General features: G+C 40.5%; 1 protein-coding gene across 1 annotated transcript; it reads right to left on the reverse strand.

The window, feature by feature from the left end:
* Window positions 1-23149: 23149 nt before the first annotated feature.
* On the reverse strand, window positions 23150-26217 carry LOC138183691 (silk gland factor 1). The gene has a single exon (XM_069121017.1). The coding sequence runs from the start codon at window positions 26050-26052 to the stop codon at window positions 24529-24531; it is 1524 nt and encodes a 507-aa protein (XP_068977118.1). The 5' UTR covers window positions 26053-26217; the 3' UTR covers window positions 23150-24528.
* Between the last annotated feature and the right edge of the window lie 343 nt (window positions 26218-26560).

The raw sequence follows: 26560 nt of genomic DNA on the forward strand, positions 1-26560 counted from the left end.
TCTTCGATCAAATAGTCTGTCAAGACTGAAATAATACTATTATATTTTCTGTCTGGCTACGAGCATCCGTTTCCATTTAACAAACTAACGAACGCGTAACTGCAGAAGTATCAAGCACTCGCTTACCATCGCTGTCTCGCACCAAATTCTCACATAAACGATCTTCGAACCAATGGATCTGGTCGTGAGTGAAACAATCCTACAACTTAGTTCGCGCGACTTCCAACTCGATCTTCTCAAAGCAACTTCTGTCTCACAAAACTTGTAGAACATCGTTCTCAAAAATCCACGCTCCGAAATTCCTTTCATTCTCAAATAACGAGACCGTAAATGGAGAAACACGGAGGAATCGTCGAAACGTAGAATCACGTCTACCTGCCGATCGATCTGCCAAACCATGTTCGCTCGACCTCCATTGCGATCTCCGCCACAAAATCAACCTGCTCCCTGCAAATCCTCAAAAATGCGATTCTCAAGAACGCACGCTGCCGAGTCGGTCGATTCTCCGCTGCATCCGTTCAGCGGGCGAAAATTTCGATCGCCGTGAGCCTGGTAGCCCAGTGAACCTGCAGTGAATCTGCTACTATCCATCCTCTAGGGATAGCCGGCAAATCTCTCGACGTTCTCCTTGGTTTTGCCCGTGATTTTCCGCGAGATCGGCGGGGAGGAAGGAAGAGAGAAAAGAGAGTGAGATTCGAAGCGTGACAACGGGGCTAGGCAGAGGTTGTGGACGAGAGGAGCGGCGCGGAGAGAGTGGAGAGAGCCGGCTGCCCGGCGGCGGCGGTGGCGGCGGCGGTCGAGCGAGGAAAGCGTTGCCATCGCTACGCCTGGGTATCAGCTTGCCTTCTGGTTGGCCCGAGCGAACGCGGCCCATGAGACTTCGCAGGGTGCAAAGCACGCTTGGTCGAGGTATTGACGCGCCTTCGTGTCCGACTGAGAGGGACGAACACAGGGTGCTGGCAGAGGGAGAGACCAGCGGAGAGTGAACCAGAGCCAGACGAAGAGTGAACAAACCGTATATGCAGTGGCCGTAAAACGAACAGAGAGGACGGAGCAAGGGGAACGAGAGCGAGAGAATCAGGCAGCGACAGCTTGAACAAGGACAGGCTTACGGATGAAAATCGTGGAAGAGGAAAGGATAGGTGAGAAGGAAAGAGGAAACTTTGGGTACCGATGGTTCGGACGAAGATGAACGTATACGTGGAAATGGCGAAGAAGAAGAGGATGAACGGAGAGGAAAGAGGAAAGTGACAAAGTGAAAGGGTGAAAACGTAGGATAAAGAAGGACGGATGAAGAGGAGAGGAAACGGCAGAGTGGGAGAGAGCACAGTAGGGAGCAGGAACGAGCCAGAACGCAGGCTCGTTCAACATGGCCGACGCTTCGGGTAACCCCCCACGCTGATAAACGTGCTCATATTCGCTGATAGCCGCTCCCACACGCGTCAGCAGTCGCGTCTTTCCCTCCTCTTCGCCTCGTTCCTCTCACTCGCCGCGTTCTTCCTTCCTCCTGCTGGCTCCTTGCACTCCAAGCTTTTTTCTAGTAGCTTGAGATTCTGCGAGTCTCTTTTCCCAGCTCCGCTCGATTCACCCTGCTCCGCCTCGATTTTCTCCTCTTCCTTTTATTTCGTCTTGTTTTTCAGCAGAAGTCTTCTTTGGATTTTTGGTTTTAAGACAGTCTTTCGGTTCTCTCCCATATAGCTTTCTTTTCTATATAGTTTCCCTAGAGAGGGGTAGTTTTATCGCGATGTTTAAAATGGTTCTCGGTGTTCCGTTTGCGCAACTCTGTGTCGGAGACGAGCTGGATCGTAGCTTTCCGTTTACGCTTTGATGGGAATTTTACGAGATTGTTCGCGATTTCGATGCGAATTTTCTTGCAACTTTATACTTTTGTTCCTCGATACAACCGTTTTGTACATATACTGAAATATTTTTGCGAATTTACTTTCGTCTTACTTGGTTGGACATTTTCTAGGAACGTGAGACGCGTTATTTTCGAGACCCGAGAGACTTTTACACTGACACGACCACGTCATGGCAGCGTATGGGGAAATTACGGGAGGATTTACAACGCGAGATTACAAGCGTTACGTAACGATAACCAAATAGAGAACGGAATCGATTCCTTTCCCACGCTCGTGCTCTTCTCGGGAAAGAAAGTGCCGGTTTCGTTCCAAGGAAAATACGGTTTTATCGAAGAAAAATGTTCTCTGATACTTTCCAACCGCGTTACGTAATTTTTTCTCCTATAAAGTGTAAACATTTTACCGAATACACGCGGACGTCTGAAAATTTACCAGTTACATTAGCTCTTGTGCTTTCTGTAAACTTATTCGCAGAAACATTATTTAAATTCATATCGGGGAACAAGAACACGTCATACGTAATATCGAAATACGTACAAGAATTCGCTAAATAGAATTCGATAAATAGCAAGGTACGACGTTTTTCAGTAAAATAGAATCAAAGATCGAACGAGAGACTCCGTTTAGACTTACAATCGACCTTTAATTATTAAATTCACAACCAATCGTACGAATTACAATGGATTTCGAAGATTTCATGAAACTAAAAACACGAAATATTCAACGTTCCGACCAAACGTTCAATTCCTATCGCATGAAAAAAGACCATAAAGGCACATCACTTTTAACCTATCGTTAGAAAATATTAAACGTAAGAATTTTCTCATAACTCCAATAATTCTTCCAAAGTAGAATTATTAATTTCCATCCCTGTACACCCTATCTCGCTCACACTGTTCGTCGGAAAAAATATCTTCCATGGAACGCAACGCTTGTAACAGGCATCTTCGCATTGCCACGGTAACGTTCGATTTAATTGCAACGATTTTATCCCCCTCTCCCCTCTGCCCCCATCCGTCCAACATACAAACACAATTTAGACAGAGTACATCTCGCTCGAGGAGTTATTATTTTTTTTTCCCAAAAAATTGTAGAGAACGACGACTGCAAGCTTCTATACATAGTAACACGGCACTCGATGAAAGGAAAGCGGAAGACGAAATCTCCGCCACATTTCGCCATTCACACGAACGGGGATTAAAACGATCCGTGGGCTGTGTATCTTTCTCGAGCACGATCCTTAAACTCGTGCCGCGATGCAATCAGCGGACGGGGGTGTCGGTGTTCTCCAGACGCCGGTGCTTTCAATTTCCTGGCCGATCCTCCGCGCGAAATTGGCCAACGGGTGTCTCAGATCGCGACCGACATGTGCCGGCTGATTTTATTAGCGGACGTCCCATTAAGCGGCGGATTACATTCTAATTAACAAGGAGTTTGTCGTGCGGCCGGGGCCCCCTAATCCGTTTACGAAAATTTCAATTTCTCGGCCGCACCTAAGTAAACCGCGTTTTACCTTCGGACACACACGCTGGTGTGTGCGCGCGCGCGCGCAAATGCGCTAACCCTCCACAGACTTTGCCTTTCGTCTCGGCATCGTGAGTATATACAGAAATCCCTGAAGCGGTAATCCTTTCGGCGATCAAGAAATTACGAACACGGGAAACCGGAAGGTAGAAAGGTTTGCGATCGCAACGATGTTTCTTCGAATCTTCTCGATGTATTTCGAGGGTTGATTTCTTCGGCTAAGCCTTCGATGGAGAAGTTGTGTCGAGGAAATCGAGGTTTGTTATAAAATTGGATCGGACGTTTAGATTTCTATGGCGATTTTTACGCTTAGTATCTCTGGAAATAGGATAAACGCGAGAAAAGACAATGTTACCGATGTTTGTTACTTGATTTGCACCCGATTGAAATTCCCCTGATAAAGCGATAAACGATGTATCTTAACGTTCTTTGTTTGTGTATAGATCAGGATGATATAGGTGCATTTAATTAGATGAAAGAATATGATACAAGATAGTGATAAGTAAATACGACGTAAGCCGGAAGCCATCCGAAGCCAAAAAGCAAGGATTACAATAAAATTATAAGGAAATTAAGAAAAGGTTAAACGAAATATGGACTTCTCGCGATGAAATGTTCATTTCCTGCTACGAATGAAAATAAGATTATAGATCAGATATTAGAAAGAATCAATTTCGAGTCGCCGGTCGCGTGAAATAATTTTGCGGGTCATAAATTTCATCTGCTACGAGAAATATCTGATAGACGCACCTCTGTTAGTTTGTGTGACTGACTAAGCTTGCTAGCGTAATTGCTATTATACTTTGTCAGCCACTTTACGTACGAATGCATTAACGCGTACAGGCAGACAACACCGACGTGCTTAAACGTCCACGTCGAAATCCGAAGGGGGTGAACTCCCCTCTTACGAGAATAATCTAACAAGTAAACGACGTGGCCGACGCAACGCGCGTCGGCTTGACGTTAACTGCCGTTCAACGCGCACTCCATGTCACTTTGGTCAGCCGAATCAATTATGACCGACAGTCAACAATTACGCCGTCTAAAGTACAGTGATAGTTGACAGACTCAATAAAATATCGTAAAGTGTAAAAAGGTAGTCTACTTTTTTATCGTCTAGCCTACCTTACGCTGTTGAATTTAACACTAGACCGTTGAAACTAATATTGCTCTTCTTGAAATTTTACGATTATATTTATTATGCCAGTGTTAAAATGTACGAATATAATTTTATTATACTTTTAATATTTTATATCAATGTTGGTAACGCTTATGTAACAAAACTGGTATCTTATTTTCACGAAAAATTCACTGATTCAGTTACGTAAGGTAGATTAAATGACGAAATATTAGGTTGCCCGAAAAGTATCTTTCTCTCGCAAACGTGTTTCTTACAACGATGCACCTTCGTACAAACGTGAAAGCAAGTCTGTGAAATGTCACGGTGTTTATCTCGACAGAACAAAATTGATCGTAGGTAATTCGATAAAATAATATAAAATAAAATACGTTGTACCTAATAGAAACCTAATAGAAAATTATACGATGTTTCGTTAAATCTATTGTATCGACTATATCTCTGTAATTAGTCTACTCCGTAAATTGAATTCTGAAATTTTAGAATACAGACAGAATATAGGAAATATGCTACGAATCATAACGAAAAAATGGACGAATGAGCTTTCGATGACGGTTACGCGTTTCTCACCACCGTAAAACGTTAACGTTGCAAAAATCCTAGAGGAGGTGTTAACTTCGTCTCGCTGTATTAACGTCTCGTTTGCCTTCTGGTAGGCGAAAACGCGATAAAATAAAATCGAGTGAAAAAAGAGAAAACGTATTTCAAACCGAATAAGAGGAAATTTGCAGTGAAGAGGCCGGTAGATAGAGATAAGTAACCTCGCGTCAAATATTTGTCCCATCCGCGAGAGTGTTGGTTAATTGTAGTAACGTTAATTAAAAGGGGCGCTGCTGGTATTATGTCACGCGTGAAACAGAATGGAATAACATTTGCTTGCTTAAATCTTCGTGCAAAAAAACAGACGAATCCTACGTTCTTGTTTTCCACTTATTCGTCGATCCATAATTAATCGTTTCCCTTCCTTTCGTCTTCTTTTTCAGCTTTATCTAGCGACTTGTCGCCGCTTTTGCAGACAGACGAACAATTAATTCTTATTCTTCGGCTCGTTGTCTCGTTTATCGGTTGAAATGAAAATATAAAAGAGGAAAGAGATTGCTCGTGTTCGATAATCGAGTCAGGTATAAAATTATAAATTTTAATTTTTTACAGACAGAGAGCTACTTTGCGTTCTAATTAATTTGAGCGAAACAACGAGGGATGAACGAGCAGGAGAACGATAGAGCGCACGCGTCCGCGATCCAGTTATAAAATTAAATTGAAAATTATACGGGCCCGAGTGTGCCATACACGATGCGTGAAATGTATCAAAATTGTTTGCAGTTTTTATCATGTTTGCCGTGCCAGCGAATTATTATATCGTATTTCCATAAAGCCATTACACTCCATTAAAATGAAATTCGCAGCTGGACGCTAATCGATCGCCTGTGCACGCGTAAACTTTTTGTTTATTACGCATTTATTGTAGCCCGATACCGGGCTTGAAATTATATTTTTTATGCTTAACAGATGGCCACGCGACGAAGTCGATTTTTCATTATTGTTTTATCGTTCGATCATCTTCGAAAAAATAAATAAATTCGACAAACCGATTTTGCAACTGATATTTCAACCGACAAATATTAATTCGTTTCAATTGTATAATTCTGATAATTTTGTTTTCCTCTTGCCAATGTTTAATCACTTCGTAATTTATATAGCTAAATGAAAATGTGAAACAATTTAATTGAAACGCTTTTCTTTCAAATACATAGGGTAGATACACGCGGTGAAAAGTAATAAGTTTACCAGTTAACTCGTCATTCGAATTATAAATCTCTTGGATATTATATATATATATATATATATATGTGTGTGTGTGATACGATATATCTTTATTTATTAAAATATCTTCGCCATGATATATCTTTTTCACGTGTTATTTCATTTCTGTTAAAAATAAATCCTATCATATTTACGCTTGCATGAACGAAAACCGACCAAATTGAAATTCACGTATCCTTATTAACTTTTAATTAAGCGATGATGCGTAGAAATTTTTAATTAAACGACAATCCTATTGGCAGATTAAATATCTCAAAATGTATCATAGCCATTAACGCAAGTGTTAATCATAATAATACGAATGCAAATAACAATTGAAATGCACGTATCAATATTTTAATAGTCTGTATAGTAATCTTTTATAAATACATATATATGAAACAATGATAGACATATATATGAAACAAATTTTCGATACGAGCTTATTTTTCTTTTTTTATTTCTAATCTCGTAGTATTTGTTGAGTATAACTTTCGTATTATGGGCACTTTACATTTTTAAGCAACGTGTTGTGAAAATTTGCTTGAAAATTGTGATATAAAAATTTCCCCTGCAACTATAAGCTTTTTATTATTTTCACTGTCTGACCTGGCTTTTCTCGACTGTATTTTACATCGTGTTCTCTGCGCCTTTAAACACGTTGCAAATGAAAATCTGTAAAGTTGACAAATACAGTTAGATTGTCGGCTTCGTTGCAAGAAACGAAATTTTCCGAATGTTTATCACCGTCGCGTAATCACGATCGCGAAGATTCGATAGGAGTTCGCCGTGGAAAATGCATCAGGGAAATTACACCCGATAACGCAGTTACGTGGAAAAACGTTTGCGCAGGTTTCATTTATGCGAGAATCTGAAGTGAAGAAGAAGTTAAGTAGATATCTCTTATCTGATATTATTCAATCATCTACGAGGCAACGAGCTATTTACGATATCTTGTAAATTTCACGTTTATCGAGCGATGGAAACATTCGATGCACGCGAGCAATTTTTCGTCAACGAACGTTCCCAACGTCGATTACTCGGCTCGAAGATTTTACATTATACAGCTACCTACGATTCGTCGGAAACTTGAAATTTATAATAAATAATTAAATTTATTAATTAAATTTATAATAGATAATTTTGTAAAACGCAGCGTGACTGAATTGAAAATTAAACGTTTTCGCTAATACAAGCGCGATATCTGCCACTGAAACAGAGAATCTTCAATTTAATACAAAGTACATTACGGAGGATTAATTTTATTTTGTATCTTATACTTTACATAATATTGGCTATTAATAATATCTAAGGTTCAACATACAAACTATAAACTAAAATTAAACAACCAGATTCAGTCTGTCCAATAATTATCAAAATTAGTGCGTTAACGCGAATATTTTGTTCCTGACGTATAAAAGAATTTTATTTTGCATCTTATACTTTACACAATATTGGCTATTAATGATATCTAACGTTCAAGATACAAATTATAAACTAAAGTTAGACAACCAGATTCAGTCTGTCCGATAATTATCAAAATTAGTGCGTTAACACGAATATTTTGTTCCTGGCGTACAAAAGAAAAGTTGCGAAGAAGAACTTTAAAGTGTCCGATGCAAAACACGATACTCGGAACCATCGAGTGAAATGAGCGATCAACCCTTTAAAAACACCTCTTAACAAGTTAAACAAACGCGAGAAGACATGCGACGATCATTTTCGTTTCTGTTTGATTCATTCGTTTAGCTGATTCTTTTAATTATTTCGAGCAACGTGGATGGCGTGCTTTGCTACAATTCGAGCAATACAATTCGTATGCATTTTCATACGAATAACAAAGACCGGGTCTGTCACGCGACTAATAATAAAAAATAAAAGGGAAGATAAAAATATTGTTCGATCGCTGGTCAAATATTTGCCGCCGATAGAAAGAATCAGAGCAACATTAATACTTTTCTGCCTGTTGTTTGCGTTTTATTAACGCGTCGTTGGAAAACTATTTCACGACAAATACGGGAACATTCGGTGGCGGAAAGGTGTTCTAATAGCAGCTCAAGATACGAGGTTACTACCTTGCCTCAAATATTTGCCCTGTCCACGACGTCGTCGGTTAATTATGACAACGCTAATTAAAAGAGAAACTGCAATAAATTCGATAAAGCTATATTGACATTCCATCGGACTCGAGTTTTTCTAAGGGGAAACGTGCAAATGCGAAAGAAGTACGAGTTAAAGATCCGTTTATCTTGTAATTTTCTAAATCCTCGGCTCTCTTCCATCGCTTTGTTAACAAACAAAGAATATCAATGAATTATGGTAAATTCTAATCGAACAGCTTTCTAAAAACAAGGTCTCGTAAAGCAAAATTTGGAGATTGCAGTTGCACTTTCTTAATATCAACTACGTTGCAATCGAAGTTATCCTCGATTTTTACCATCTGACGGTATCAAATCAAACAATTTTACGAATTATTGAATTGGGCTGTAAAAACACAGCATAGAAATTACCGTGCGAGCCTCAAACGTACTAGATTCAATCACGTGAATTACGATTGCACGCGTTGCAATTACGTGACTGTGCAAGTAGCGATTGCGTGTGATTATCGCGTAAATTGTTGATCAGACGCGGTACGATAATATGACGCACAATCCTAGAAATTATAAATCATAGTACGCACAAATCGAATTAAAACGCCGTTACTAGTCTATCTATACTCGAAAGCTTCGATGCTACGAACTTTCTAGAAGATAATATCAGATAATACAAGTCACAAAGATATCTTCGTTTCGTTTCCTCGATTATTCGATCAGTAGTGTATTTATCATTAATTTGTACTAATTTTATAGTCGATTGAAGACGGTAGGTATATAGCGAATTTAATCTTTCGAAAAATGAACTGGCGTGACATAATATTTGACGTGACGTTGACAGAGAAAATATTCCTCGTAGCAGTGGATGTGCATCGCTGCGTCTCCGGTCAGACATCTTGTCACTGATTCTCCGCGAACCTTGACTCCTCGCCTTTGCCAGCGACGCGAAATTCACGCTTGCGCAACCATAAATTAACGAAGCTGCAAATTACCCTGACTAACACCGCGTGCACATGTATGGCCGTGCAAATATCTGCATACAGGCGATGCAATGCAGGCGTGCACACCACGCGACCAACGTAAAACGGGATATCGGTATCGGTACGATCGAGTAACTATACTTGCATCGAGTTCGCGTTACGCCAATATAATACTTGGTACACGATATCACGAAATATTTGGTAGTACCATTCATTGTAAATTCACGGTCACAAAATCGCCACAATACATAGTATTTACGAGATAATAGAGTATAATTAAACGATATATTTACAATTACGTAGTTGGTTGTTTTCATTTTATTCGTTATAACCGAATATCGAATTTCTCATCGTTTCGAGATATCATACTGTTATATTACCGGATATGGACAGATTTCTTGGAACAGCTATAAATGAGCTTCGCAGAAGTTAAACTGGTCGACTCAACTTTGCGTAAATCTTTCAACTTCATTACACATGTACATAATTAGCGTCTAACTTCTCGAAAAACATAATGGCTTATATCTCCATAAATAGGTACGTTTTATCATAAATTCCAAGGTAAAATCTGAAAAATAACATTTACACTTTTAATTTATGTTATTAACCAGTATGACTTCTAAGCGACTCGATGTTAGATACAACGCAATATTGATCTATCGTGTTATTAAATACCAATACTCTCTCCTAGCCGTAATATCAAGTATTCGATTGATCCGGTATGCCATCAAACGTCAACATATTACAATTACGCTACTATCAATGCTACCATACCACTCCAGAAAACATCGTTAACCGTAGCCAACCGTAACCACCGCCGCATTCCCAAGAGTACCAACATTATCGACGAACTATACCTGTCACGTCTCATCCATATACAGCGTGTCCGTCAGAGTTCCGTTTAATACCCTCGAATTAACGACGCCGCTTATCGCCGTGTCCCGAGAGCGAGCCGCTGATAAAACCCGTCGATGAAGCGTTAAATTCCATGCGAGGGGGCTTCTGTCCTTCGTATCCTCCTTCGCAGCAACCCTCGCGCGGACTTTCCACGTTAGTGAGCAAGAGAGAAGAAGCGAGGTTACAAGAGAGCAGGGTAAATTCGTAGCACGCACACGACTTTCCTCTCCTCGTCGATATCGGCGTCGCCTCCCCTCTCGCGCTGTACACGGCGGCCCTCCAACCCCCCACTGCTCTACTGTAGCGTCACACGCTCCCCACCACGTCGACCTACGATATCGTCGCTCTCCCCGCTGCCGCGCCGCTACACTATAGCTTCCCCCACTTTAGCGCCGTTGTCCCGTTCGTCTCTCCACTTTCGCATCGCTACACCATAGCTTCACCCACTCTCGCGCAACCGCTCGTTCGCTCTCCTTCGCGTTCCCCGCTTTTTCCCCCACTCTTTCACGTCTCCGTTGCGTCCCCTCCGCTTCTTCGTTACTCCACCTTTCATCCAGCGCATTCTCCAGCGCGACTCTTTCTCCCTTCGTTGGTGTCTTTCGACGCGCTCTCTCGCCCCTCCATTCCAGCAACTCTTCGCCCCGCTGCTGTACCGTTCTTCACCGTACGCCGACTCTTTTTTGCCTTGCCTTCTTGTGTCCATTTTTCCACCTCTTTTCACTCGTGTCTTACTGCTTCTCCCTCTTTGTCCCTCTCACGATCACGATTCACCCTTTCTGCTCCACTCCCATCAACCTCCGCTATACTTTCACCGTGTCTCGCTTCGACTCGCGTGCTATTCGATTCGTCTCGCTTCCGCTCGCTTGCGCGTCGCGTCCCTTCCTTCACCCCTTTCTTTCCCCCTCCGACATATACATACGCGTATAAGTATATATACGTATAGGTATACAGAAGGATATATAGCGTCTCGTTTCACGGCACGGCGAGCCTATATCGAACGAGGAATAGGTACGCGCGAGCCGGCGCGTGTGTGCGCGCGGTATGAGCGCGCGCGGCCGCGCGCATGTGTACAATCAAACATTGTTCATGATTTAGTCAAATATTGGCGAGATACACAGGTTTGTAGTACCTCTCAATGTATATCTGCCTGTGTATCATGCTGAATAATCCGCGGGAGATTGCACCTCGATTGTCCACCCGTTAACTAAGACTCGTTACGCTTACCCGGACTCGCGACGCCCGGCTCCGCGTCCATTCCCTCGTCTTTCTACCGTTATAGTTGTTGTTGATCGTTCGATAGTCGTTAACGTGTCCGACCATGTTTTATGAGACTCGGCTGTTAGGAGACGTTGGAGAAAATGCACGTGTTAAATTCCACTGTTTTTGGTACCTGCAACCTGTTTACTGTATGATTAGGTATGTCTATAGCGTATTATTGTATTTGTATTACAACCGGAACAGTCGAGCAATTCTATTGTAACGTATTTGAGAACACGTGGATGAGATAATGTAACGCTGTTCTCGGATTTCATAGTCGCTCCACGTTGTAAATTGCTATTTGTACTATGTGGTATCAGCAATAATGAATTATTTACAATCGTGAACACTTGGTTTTGGTTAGAGATAACAGTGGTAATTAATACTAATCGTAGAACGGGGCTATATTTTCATTTTGATTTCACGGTGTAATTGTAATAGGAAATGGACAATACGATATTTGAAAGGGAAATTTAAGTTACAGAGAATGTACAGACAGAAACAAAGTGAGAAATGTGACAATACAAGATAATGTACGTGCATATGATGATACGTACACTAGTATATAGGTAGAGTAATAGAAAAATGAAATATAGTAATATATCCTGTACGGAATAATATGCTAGTGTAATACCTAGAGAGATATGAAATTTGAAAATTAATTTTCGCAATTCATTATGGATGGTTTCTTGATCAATTTTCTTTTCGCCATATTAAAACACGTGGTCATCAAGGTGACGTTCAATTTAGGGGTCAATTTAAGAGTAATAAAGGCGAGATAGGTGTAATAGGAACTTTTAATGCTTGACGTAAAAGGGGCAGATAAGATAATAAAAACACCACGGCAGTAAATTCGGCCAACGGTATCTGCTAAAGGAAAATCAATATGTCAGGGAACTCTTTCGACCGAGTTATCCGGTCTTGTCGATCCTTTCATTCAGGAAACCTCTATAGAACACGTCGAAAAGAAAAGAAGGAAATCGCCAAAAAATCATCCTATCGCACGAACGTTCCTCGTATTAGGTTGTCCGAGAAGTTTCTTTCGTTTCATAACAATTTCTGTTTTATATTATTTTATTATGAATTAGGTATGATCCATTCTATTTCTATTATTAGGTATATATATATAATTAGGTATGATTCGTTCTATTTCTATTATTACGTTCGTGCATAATTCGGTAAACTGATATAAAACAAAAGACATCGTGCGTCTATTATTTCCTTATAAAACGAAAGAAACATTTCGGACAACCTAATACAATGTTCGAGACCCACCATACTTTTGTATTCTCCATAACGTCGTTCAAAAAAATGTTGCTCAATTAAATCGCAAACGACTCAAAGCCTACCATGTACCAATATCTAATTTATAATTAATTAAGCAATTTTTCCTGAAATATCTCAAAAGGAAATTCCACGTAATTCGATTGAAAGGACACACCGCCAATAATCGTGGCAATTAACGTGACTTTGAATAGCAGAAAGAAACAGATAAAAAATCAGTTGCGTTTTCTTAAATTCAAACTTATTCAAAAAAAAAACTACCCTCCATTCTGACTTATTTCGCTGTCCCTCTGAAATCTAACAAAATCATTTTGCTCCCAAGTTGGTAGGTTTCTCCTGGCGCTCGAAGGTTCGACGTACACCGATTCAGTTACCGGATGATTTCGATGATCGGCACGTAGCCGCGATCGACCGCGTTATAATCCCCCATTACCGTGTCGATGAGGATCGATTGCATCACGAGATCCGTATCGAGGCAACATTGTCTGGCGGAAGCCTGTCGATTATACAATTGGCCGAATTTTTACGGCCGTTCTCGCCGGAGTCGCCCGTCGAATCCGTAATTAATGAGCGCGTATCGATTGCATACACGGATTAGGAGATTCGAGGAGAGAGTAGCGGAACCGGAAATAAAAGGTGAGATGAAATAAAAAAATTAAGTGAGGGGGGCAAAGAGTCAATGAACGCGAACGTGCCTCCTGGATGAAAGTCAAATATTATCGGGCGAATTTGTTAATGCTCTTATATCGCGGAAAACTCCACGGCCTCGTTTTTTCTTTCTCGTTGATGGAATAAAGCTTGCGAAGCGAGGCTGCGATCAAACGATTCGATAGAATCGAAGAGTAATAGACGGCAACTCGGATTTGGATAAAATATGGCGTAGAGGCGTAAGCTTTCATTTCTATCGCTCAGTTGGATAACTGAATGGATGTGTACGAAAATAATTTGTTGTAACTAATAATATTAACGACTATTGTCAAGCGACAAGTTCTAGATTTCATAGATTTCTTTTCCATAATTTTCCAATTTGACATCATCTTATCAACTTCCTTTTGTAAATACATTTATTTTGATAATTTTATGTTTGGTAGAATGATCGGATAATTCATAATTTTGTAAATAATTTACTTTGTCAGATTTAATTTGTCTAATGTTGGTTTTATGTATATGTATAATGTATAACGTTGATTTATTTATTACTAATTGAGGGTTGTTATTAATCGTTAGATTAAAGGACTAAAAATAAAAGATAATCGTATTACGATATGATCAATTATTTTCCTTTTACTCTATTATAAAAAAAATTGTATTATAGTTACGGAAGATTAGAAGTTATGGAAGAATTTATGCACAGTTACATGAATTGCTTATCTAATTCGTTTCATGATTTGGCAATCTTAGATTGTGACAGATTACGACTGACAATGACACGATTTTAGGTATCATTTCGATGATACTAGCAGCGGAACACGATATCATTCCTCTGTTTATCATAGAATTTATCACCGCGAACTTTCTAAATTAAGCCGTTTAACACGAACAAGTTAATAAAATATCGATTTTCAACGTAATTTGTAGATTTGCGATTACGATAAAGTTAACTATTTTCTTCATGGATAGTAGGTATATAGTCGATAAATTGTGTAAATTACACTTTTAGCTGGTAACCTTTTAATTCCCAATGATAACGAGCTATGCAAATTAAAAAAAAGTCCAAAAGAAATTATATCTTGGTCAACTACGAAAGGAGCATTGACACGGTTGCTACCTCGTTATTTTATTTTCGTCCACTTGTTCCAGCTGGACATTACACGCGCGCTATCGTACTTGAAATTGCACGATTACAATACACAACGATTCCTCAGACTCGGCCATCTACCGATGATCATATGATAACGCCGGAGATGATGAATCCGCGATTTACATAGCATAATGACCGAAGAACTCTTTCGAGTAATCGTTTCTTCGATCGTGGAAATTATTCTGTTACGATATTGGTTTCCGCATAATCGTTTAAACGTTCAAAATGATATACAACGATGATATATATAGCGGCACATGAGTTAGAGATCAATTCAAATCATGTTGTTGTTTTCCCTCGGAGTATCAAGATCGTTAGAATACACGTAATGTAAGAATAAATAAACTCTGAGCAAAGCAATGTCGCCGCTACGTGCAACCGTCGAGCAAAGACGAATTTGAATTTTCCGACTCTTCCCAGTGCAGTATAAATAAGAGAACGCGATCGCAAACAAATGAGTTACAGTCAGTTGTCGATCAGTTATCAACCAGTTATCGACGAATTATCAGCGATCTAATTAACGAGTCATTAGCGATCCTATTTTACGACTTATACGCTGTCTTAGCGAATCGGTTAGTACGAGCGTCTTTGCGAACATTATCTGTATTCTAATTTATCATTTTAAATATATTCGACGGTTTCAACAACGGGCAATCTCGTCCATTAAACCTCGCCGACCAACCTCTCACATAAACCTCTTCGTATATATTTTTGGAATTTTATCTGCAATATAATCGATAGAGTTAATCTTTATTTGAGTGGCACACTTTAACCTTGCATCGAGGCCATGAAAACTCAAAGTTGTAGACATTCGTACCTTAACGAAATTTATCGATTACCCGTTAATAAATTTTCTGCGATTAAATTCACTGGAAATTTTCATACGTTTTGATTTCCATTTCAACTTGATGGTTCGTCCTTCGAGCTTCCGAAAGACGGGAAATAAAAATGGAATTTTTCGAGTACGTTGTTTAAATTTGTAAAAGAACGACTGCGATTAATTCGTCGAAACGTTCTACCGTGTCTCTGTAGCATTAAATGCTCTAACTAACGGCAAGGCTCTGATCGCGTTGCTTTTGAAAGATTCGAACGAAAATGGAATTTTTTGTAAGCGTTGCCAGCCAATGTGGTTAGCTAAAAATCAATTAGCAAAGACACTGGTAATGAATATGCAAGAAGTCGTAATGCTTCTTGGTGAAAACTTTGTGTAACTTTGCTGTCTTCGTACGACGTTGAAAGATACTGTGAATTCGCAGACCGAATATCGTGGATAGGCATTTTGCTTACGAATATGGTTAGAGTCGTGAATTAATTAACAGCTTTCCTATTCAAAAATATTATATCCTTGGTGAATGTTATCGAGTACACGAAGTCTGTGAGCTATCGAAAGGAGCGGTGTTTAACGGACTCGCGAATGAAAACAGGAAACCGTAAAGAAACAAGGCTAAGAAATCAGTGGTGTGTCTGTACGCGGCAGATAGGCAAGTGCGAGGAAACGAGAAAAAGCCTGCAACAACTTTCTTCAGAGGAAACATCGGAATTTCCGTTTGCTCGTTGCAAACAGTATCGGTGCGATAAAATTATTTAACTTTTGCCGTTTTCTTCTGTTACCGAAATGCTAATACCAATGCTACGATAGTATCGTCGGTTATTGTTGTAAGAGATTGCACGACAATTGTTTTCTATTTAAGCGTATTATTCTACTTATAAAATACCAAGTCGAAGAAATTTTTACTATCGCTAAACGGGTAAATATTTGCGAATGTTAGTAAACAAATAATCGTGAACATCGCTGAGCAAACATTTGTGAGAAATATATTATCTGCCAAATAAGTGCAATACGTAGGTGTTACAGCGATTGTAATCGAGTATATCTATGAATATTACATCATGTATTTCTATTAAATTTTAACTCGCGATAATAACTTTTTATCTGATCGTAAGTACTATATCTTAAAGTACATGTTATCGTTCTTTTGTTTGAGAATATATCATCTCGTAAAATAAGCTTTAATAACGCGTAGCTACACTGATTCTAGTCTACCACGATGATTTTGAAGTCGATTCGATAAATTAGTTTCATAATGCAATCGATAACGGTTGCCTGTGATACACAAGCATAACGATTCGTGGGCAAAAATTGACGCGAACCGTGCAAAAGATATATGAAATTCGAAGAAAGTTGAACGAATGGTAGAAGTATCGTAGTATTCGTTGATTTCAAGATGTTTACATTTCGGAGCGAAATAATTCCAATTAATTATAAATACTTCTGGAAGATACGAAGAGGAAGAAAAGAGGAAATAATCGGGTATAATAAAAGAAGAACGTTTAAAAATCAGGCGAATTTTCGTAGAAATACGTGAATTTATTGAAACATTTACAACCTCGTTTGCTCGCGTCGTTTCTTCTCTGTCCGCGGCCCTTAAACACGCGAGGGCCGTGGACGTCATTTCCGCTGCTGTGGCTTGTGCGTGTTATGTACATGAACCACAGAATCACCGCTGGATCGTCATCGAACCACGTGATTCTTCAGAATCCCCGGTCAGAAACGACACTGAAAAACTTCTCCGAAGCGGCGATTCGAACAAGTAAATAGAAGGTGTTGTCATAGAAGTGGACGAAGTTAGCAAGTTATTCGCGGAAGGTTCGACGGAGGTTGGGACGTGGGAGCAAGAGAGGACAGAAGAAAGGGGTGATTTCGTTCCTTGATTCTGATACATCGAGGTTACGTCTCATGGATAAGCGCGGAGAAATGCCGGAATGCACAGGAACAATGAAAGCGTAAACATGGCGACGAGATTTCGTGATTTCGAGACTTTTCCTTTCATTTCGTACGCAAGCGCGAACGCATTCGCAACATTCGCGGTAGCATCGTTCAACCCGCGAAATCGATCGAGATCTACCATTCTACGTATTCGTGCAAAAGATCGAATGACGAACGAGAAAGGAGGAATGACTTTTCTTCGTGTTTTCTTTTATATCTTCTTTCTTTTATTATTATTAGTATTATTTTCTTTTTCGTCTCTGTTTTACTCGTGTACGTACGTTGTCTTCGGTCGCGGTAATTACCGTTCGACGAGTCTCGAACGGCGAGAAAAATGAACGGAGAGCACATGTCGATAGAAGGAAACCTAGAAACACACTCGGATCCGACGATATTATTTTCTTTCTCGCTAAGTGATCATAGCGATTCGCGATGCTCGCTGCTCCCTGGCTTTCGTCTCCTCTATTTACAGGGCGTTTCGTGGAGGGGCGTGTTTCAAAAGCAACCCGCAGTCAGCAGCGGTCGTTGAATCGACTGGGGTGGCCGAGGTTCGAACCGTGGCATCAGCTGCCACGCTTTTTACGAGCGTTGCTTTTGAAACGCGCTGTACAATGCTCACGCTTCTGCCTCTCTCATGCTATCATTCGCTCGCGCATTCGCTCCATCGCGCATTATATATATATATATATATATATATAATATTATATATATATATATATATATACATACACACATATATATATATAATATGTATATACCTAATAGTGTATCATTAGACTCCATTTATTTATATATTTATACTTTGTATTTATAATATTTATATGTATATATATATATATATATATATATATATATATATATATATAGTTCCCTGTAACATATATAATATTGTACATCGTACACTTTACGTTTGTGCCGCTATCTACACGTATCATACAAAAAACACTGGACGTGTCCTGCTTTCGACGCTTTTAAACAAGAATTCTTACTCCTGGTATCTCTCTCTCTCTCTCTCTCTCTCTCTCTCTCGCTCGCTCTCTCTCTCTTTCTCTCTCTGTCTCTCTCTCTCTCTCGCTCTCTGTCGTACGTTGTGTGAATAAGAATGTGCATGTGTATGTCTGTGCATATCGCGTTGTATCTTGTGTGTTTCGAATGTGCTGCAGCACGAGGATTTTCGAGTATAACGTTGCGTACGAACGCGCACCTCTACAAGGGGAAATACACAGGCGTCTCTTGCAAGCCTACGTTCATTAATTTAGATTTATTCTCGCGGGTTATCACATTTTTCGCTCTACGCCGGCGCTCACGCGGGTTCGAGCCAGCCATTGAACGGGGGCTCTCTTTCCCTTCGAAATCTCCACTCGGATTCGAGACACGAATCGTCAGATCTTGGAACCTTGAGAATTCGCGAGATCGATCGTAACGTTTGCGGTTATAGTTGGTTACAGTCATCGGCATTTATTCCATCGCTGATTAATATCGTTAAAAGAAAAGAGAAATATAAAAATATAGAAAAAGTATAGCAATCAAGATCATTTACGTATCGTTCGTTGATTAGAAACGAGAGGAAACAAGTGAAAATGGATGAACGTGGAAACATTCTAAAGACGACTGCAATTTAATGATTGTAATCGTAACGCGATTAAACTTACGTGTAATCTCGTCTACCTGAACCGACACAGCTGTGAGTTCTAAGAACTGTGTCTACGTTCACGAAGAATGACAATCTATCACACACTTGTCAAATTATTCATCATTGTCGATTGTCAATTATTCATTTTCCTATAAATTAATCTTTTCCACGGACAACTATTTTTTGATCGTTTCTCAGAAGGCGATTCGTCATTTATACGTGTAACTTGTTTAACTTTTCACTCAACTTTGTTTATGAAAATATATAACACTTAACTGTTTATATGCCAAAACACTTTTTGAACATCCTCGAAGCTTCTGTCGGTTGACTTTCTCAAAGAAGAGGAAACTGATATTAACGAAACTCGCGCTATATTCGAATAATATTCGATAAATATCGAAGATCTAGAGGGAAAAACAGAATAAGTCACTGGTTCTTTGGTTCAGAATCAAAATTCCTCTACTATATATTTATCGACAGATCTTGATTTCTGATAAACTTTAATAATCGAATTAACAAGATGTTTGATATGCAGACCTGTCCAATTGTATCGGAACGATAAATTACAGAAACAGAGAAGAGCAGAGGGATTGAGATCAACGACCGGCTGAAAATAGGTATATATCATCGAAGGTACAGATAATCCTACAAAAATCCTTCGCTATCGCTTTCTAGTATCGCAATCTATACTCGGTAAACAATCGTCTATTGATCGTCGACTCTGCTCTTTGTTCCTCGAAGAAGTGCAAGAGTTGAGTCAGAAACTTTAAATAACTGAACATTTCCAAGACTAAAGTTTCGTGTTAAACCTCTTAGGTACAGCTGAATTTTGCTGAATTAAGAACTGGCGTATATCGTTAACGCTGTTACAAAGCATTACGAGAACAAGAAAAGTGTGAAGCAAAACAAATGAAAAAGATCGTTTAGTTCAAACGCTGAGCGAAAGCCGCTACAGTGGCGTATTGTACCTGAGAGGTTAAACTCGGTTTTGTCTTGGAAAAATTGAATTTGACGTTATTTAACACGTTGACTGTCACGCGCGTTTTCAAAGAAATCTCCGTCAGGCCACGCGTACAGCGGTACCGAGCGTTCTCTACTAGGTGCTCCCATCGATATTTTTGTAATGCGAGTCGCCCAAACGGTGGTCTCAAGAATGATCTGTCGTTTCGTTTGTTCGCAACATTAAAAGCACTAGCTGTTGCTGAATATAACGAAGGAAAGCGTGGTATGGATTATTCCGACCAAATGGTTTCTTATGCCACTACAATTAGAAAAGGAATCAAATGGTACAGATAACTTGGCATTCCACTCCGTCTGGGAATTTCTGTTGTAAACGCTTTGACGGTTTACAAAATTGCAACAAGGAAGAATATAAATATTAGAATATTTAGACAATTATTAGTTGCAAAATTATAAAGGGTTGTCTGAAAATACAAAAAATCCTTGTCTTCGTCGGAGTCGGCGTAATATCGCCGTTCGAAAAAATGATTTCGGAAGAAGCATTAGACGCGCATGCAAACTATGTTACGCAAATAAAAGACGTCGAGTGGACCGAAGAAAAGAAAGAGTGGCACAAAAGAATTTGAAGAAAACAACAATTTATTGTCCAAATTGTCCCGACCATCCTCAGCTATGTATAAAATGCTTTAAAGTTTTACATTCTAAGTAATTTTTTTAATAAATCATTTTCGTATTATTTTAATAACAATTCAACAGTTTTATTATTATGGAATATCTTTTCAAATACCTACGACGATCCTTCGCAAATAGTCAAATAATATAAAACAACCCGAATATGGGTTACGCTGCCCGACCAGAAACTTCGCTGACACCCGAATACGGGTGTCGTGGCAGTCAACGTGTTAAATACAGAACCTGAAATCTTTATCTCAATCTGTAACATACTACTTGATGCATTGTCAAACGAACGAATTATCATTCAACAAATGTTAATTAGAAACAATCGTAATAAAACACAGAGTTTGAAGATATTTATCTGCATATATTATTTAACATATCTCCGAAATAAACGTTATAAATATAAAACAAAATTGTAATTACTTTATAAAGAAATATCGTGCAATTATTTTAAGAATAAATATCCTAGTAGTTATATTACTGCGTAAAGATAAAATTTAAAAATTGTTATATTTATTTAATACGTATCTTTTTTTACTTATATTAAACACATGTTCTCGTCAAATATTATTTACCATATTATGAAATAATTAAATTACAAAATAATATAATAAATAATTATGTTATAAAGTCTAAGGGACGATGCTGAATTCGATTAACGTATTGAGATTATGTTTAAACAAGTTTCAAAGAATATACATAATACATAAATAACAACTCTCGATTATTTTTATTTGGTAATTGAGCATACGACATCTTCAAGCTTGGTTTTATTCAACGACGATAATCTTGGTAAACGTCAAAATCATCGAATCAAAGAGAACCAGTTACATAGTTCTGTAGAATTTGAACTATCGAATCTTGTCGTATCCTTTGCATTATTCTCTACGCAATCTTATCTTTCTATAATCGAAATAACTTAAGATCGAGGAAAATATAAAATTTTCCCTTCGCCTACTTTAAAAACCCTACTCTAAAACTGTTTAAGAACGTTAAAAATTTGTCGTCCTATTAAAATAAAAATGAGATTGCAACATATATATTCGAGTTAATATTCCGCGTAATAACCAGCAACAAAATAAAGGAAAGGGAAGGAAAACCAAGGTTCACGTTCGTGTCTCGAAATGCGAAAATATTCGACTCGATTTCGCCCGATCAACTTCCCTCCGACAAGAAGGAAATTGCACACGTGTATTGCGACTAGAAACGAATCGTTCGAACGAATCGACGATTGTGTTTCCGTGTTAAGAAAGGAACGAGAGAACGGCTGACGGTCGAGGCAAGTGTGGCGTAGCCGGAGGATCGCATCGTTGTCGCGTATCACAGAAAAAAACCTATGCGTATCGTGGTGAACGTCAGTCGAAAAAGGTCGCGAACCGGAAGTCCATGGAGAACTCGTCGAGCATCTACGAATATCTTCGTTTCATTTTCTCCTTTACATCGCAATCTTATGTCTGGTCTCGCGGTCGTATGTCACGATTCGAGTACAGCTTAATCGACGTCTTGACATATTTTTCTTTTTCGACGTCGATTGCGTCGTGTAACGATGAAGAGCAAAGAGATAATCCAACGACCAAGCGTTCGTACGATGTCGACCGTGAGTTTCGAAACACACGTGTTTCTCTAACCAAAAATTTCTACGATCCTGGAAACACAAGAATCTATTCAAATAAATTAATCTCAGACTTGTAGAATTGATTTTTTACTAGAAATGAACGAACGTGTTAAAAGATATTCTACGTTTATAAATGGACAAGTTAAGTTCAAGAGATTGGGAATGGAATTTTAACTCGTTTCCCCAAATAAATCGATGGAAACTGACTGGAATTTATTGGTATTAATGATATCAGCGAATCGCGATGCTACGAATATCGATGCGTTTATGGATAACTTTGAGAAGAAATATACGCTAAGTACGCGTAACGCGCGAAAGCACGAAGAATATTGAAAATACACGTTGGAAAATTTAGCGGGCGAAACAAACTTTTACTTGGGTTCTTTAGTTACGTTCACAAAAATACGAGTTTCGCATAATCACGTGTAGATAACTAATAAATAATACGTGATATTATCGAGTTGAAAAACAATAAATCGTAGATTATGAACTTTTACTGGACGAATAACCTTTACAATTTTATAATTCTATGTCGGATATCGTCAGCTGGTTCTTGTAATTTGTAAAATTCACTTTTAGAAATTTCTAGAACTCTACGTATTTTATCAAACTTGTTACTGTGAATTTATCGTATTATATGTATAATCGTGAATTATATGTATAACTTACAAGAGAATTTATCGATGCTGGAAACTTGTTAGTTGTAAAGTTTCGCTGACGATATCAATTTAATTGTAAAACAAGATCCCGCTGAAACATCGACGGTTCCGAATTTGTAAATGAAAAAACTACGAGAAAAATGGTGAAAAATGGAAAAGGAATTTTATATTAAACTACGTATAATCACCATCGGCGAGGTTATTATCCGAATCGCCGCACAATTTTTCAAATCGATTTTCTAATTATTGGAATAGAAGATGCGTAAACAACTGGCACTAATTCGAAATTCAATATCATTCAAAATACCTAAAACACGTGTTTAATTCTAAAAAAAAGATCGACATCGTACTTATTCGGTATTACAACTCGAACTTCCATAGAACTAAGAAACGTAGATCGTTGCATTATAAATTTCTTCTTTCGATAAAACTTTTCCGTCAAGCATTTTTAAATCGCGAATATACGTACGACGTACCGCGCAATATTTCGGTTTAGCATTTTCCTCGATAGTTTAATACGCTTTTCGAAACAATTACGTATTTAACTCGTTTCGAAGTACAGCATATAAAAACCAGATTATCAGATCATTTTACTTTATAAATAAAAACACACCGAAGCAACAAAAGACAGTTTTTATAAAAATAAAATCAACAGAAGTGTAACGATTCGAGTGATTTTAGCTTTGCGTTATTGCTTAATTTTTATTTCAGAAGGAGAAATATTGATTTAACGTCACTGGTATCTCTCGTCTCAAGACTTTCGAAATTTATTATGCAACAACTTAATACGACTTAAAAGTCACGCGAGATTAAAAGATTGTCTCGCGATGGAGCCTGCTATTCCTTACTATTGTACGCGATAGCGAAACAACAGCCGATTAGAACCCATCGTATCCAAAAATGATCTAGGTGAACTCACGACCAGCCAGACCAGAACCGTGTATCACGATCGAACCTTTCAAGGTCACACTTTCCACAAAAAGAAACCGCAAAATTCGCACCTGCCCAGCTCGACGATTTCTTAAGCGTCCTCCAGTTGTCGTCCTCCGTGTCTCGAAACGCCCCTTCGCACCCGCACCGTTCGCACCACACCATCCCCTTTTTGACAACGATCGACTCCGAATCCAGCCGCGCGACTCTCACCTCCTACGATCCGGTCTAATCTCCTCCGTTCTAACATTTTCTCACACCATATCCTCCTCGTCGTCTTCCTCCTCCTCCTCGTCGTAATCGTCCTCGTGGCCGACGGGCCAGCAAGCCTCCACCTCGTTGTCCTCGCAGCGTCGCCGACGTCGCTGTTGCGGCGGTTGTATCGACGCTGAGACTCGCAACGACGCAGACTGCGAAACGGCAGCCGCCGGCTGCGAGGGTGCCGACGACGAGGACGAAGAAGACGATGACGAGGACGACAAGGAGGTCGAAGAGGAGGGTGGTTGATGATGATGGGCTTGGTGATCCTGATCGAGGGCAGGAAGAACGATGTTCGCCGTGGTCGAGGGATTACTCGCGGCTGCGGTGGCGGCGTATGCCGCGGCTGCAGCGACTCAGGCCAGGGCGTAGGGGTGGGTAGCGTGGTGTCACAAGCCCGGAGCCGCGGTGGCGACGGAGGACGGCGGGGGCGCGCTGCTACTAGCCACGCTGGTCGCGTGATGGTACAGCGGACTCTGGTAATACTCCTGGTGATGGTGATTGGTCATGTTGTGCATTGGACCAGCCGCGTTCGAGCCCGTGTGCATGCCGTTGTGATGATGGTGACTCGGTGGCGCGGAATGCGCGTGAGGATGATGAGGCGAGCCGAAGTTGGCGTAGCTCTGATGCAGCTGCTCGTACATTTTCATCTCCGGTGGCTTGATGTCTTGCGCGCCTGGCGATGTGCCCGCCGTCGCGCCCGGCAGTAACCTGGTGATGCTAAAAGGATGACTGGCAGCGGTGTACGGTGGCTCTTGTTTCAGACTACCAGTCATTCCATGATGCAGAGCCGTAGGTTCGGAGATCAAGTGAGGATGAAGACTTCGACTGACCATGGCGGTTAATTCGTCGTGAGCAGCGCCTAGTTCGGGTCCCAGGAGGCCGCCAATGTCCGTTGTATCGCTTTTTAACGAGGCGTGGTGTTGATGGAGACTGGCTGCGTGATGATGATGGTGCGACGACACCAGGGAATGAAGATCCTTGTCGTCCTGTTGCTGGGGCCCGTGATGGAGAGAAGACGTTGTCTTTTTAGCTGCGTGAGCCAACTCGTGGGAGGTCGGACTATTGTGTCCGGCGGCGGCTGCGGCGGCTGCCGCGGCAGCGGCTGCTGCGGCTCCGGTATGATGCTGTTGATGTTTGTTGTTCTGTCTGGTTAATTCTTTCTTCTCGTCTTTGAACCTCTTCTGTCGACGTAGGTAACATCCGTTCTCGAACATGTTCCCACTCTCTGGATGCAAGGTCCAAAAGGAGCCCTTGCCAGGCTTGTCCGGAGTTCGCGCCACTTTCACGAAACAATCGTTGAAGCTGAGCGAATGCCTGATGGAATTCTGCCAGCGTTGCTGATTTTGTCTGTAGAAGGGGAACAGGTCCATGATGAACTGATAGATCTCCGACAACGTAAGCATCTTGCTGGGCGCGTTCTGGATAGCCATTGTGATCAGGCTGATGTAGGAATAGGGCGGTTTCGCGTGGGTGTAACTTCTGCGGTAAGACTTGTCGGTTCTGGCGCGTTGCAAAGCGGAATTAGGCGAATCCGGCTCGGTAAGGGAAAGAGGATCCCTGGTAACACCGGCGCCGCCGCCTGGCGTTAGAGGACCATAGCCGACGGCGCTCATACACGCGCCACCGCCTCCCATCGAGGCACCACCGTAACCACCCATAGCACCACCGCCCATCGATGCCATCCCCATTGCCGAACTCATAGTGCTCATGTTGAAACCGCCGGCACCTTGAGGACTGCAACTCGGTCCAACACCGACACCCATTGACATACCCATAGGCATACATCCTACCGAGTTGATCGAGCTGTACGTCGGCGCCATGCTGCCCATCGTGGACATCGCGGCGCTGGTCATCGCGCCGCCGAGGCTACCAGCATCGCTGTACAGCTTCTGCGACTGGAGCATGGTCATAGAGCTAACCGGTGCCGGAGTGGCGGGCTGCTGTCTGCTTGTCAAACGAGAATCATGAAAACCGCGGTACCACGGCTGCTGTTGGTAATGCGACGGTTCCCGAATCTTCTCCTCGGTGACGAAAATACTTGACACCACTGGTCGACACACGGTTATTTCAATTACTCACGACTGTGATTATCATCGAGTTATATGTGTCAATATCACTGATATTTCACTGTCCACGATAATTTGATTCGTACGTCGACAAACAGAAACTTCACCTTCGTTTTCTATAGCTTCTCCAACTTGCGTGATACGATGTTTAAAACACAATTCGCGCACTCGATCCTCGAACTTGGTTAATTATCCTCTTTGGAAAAATTCACAGAATCTTCAGAAAAAATTCCACGATCTTCCTGGATATAGTATCTTCTTTCGTCCAACACCAAGAATCCTTTAAAGTACACCGTAAACGAGCGTCGATATGTCGGAAAAGTTCACGATCGCTCGATCACTTCGTCAACAC

This window comes from Bombus flavifrons, chromosome 9 (assembly GCF_040668555.2).
Source record: "Bombus flavifrons isolate JBK064 chromosome 9, iyBomFlav1_principal, whole genome shotgun sequence".
In the NCBI taxonomy this organism is placed as follows: domain Eukaryota; kingdom Metazoa; phylum Arthropoda; class Insecta; order Hymenoptera; family Apidae; genus Bombus; species Bombus flavifrons.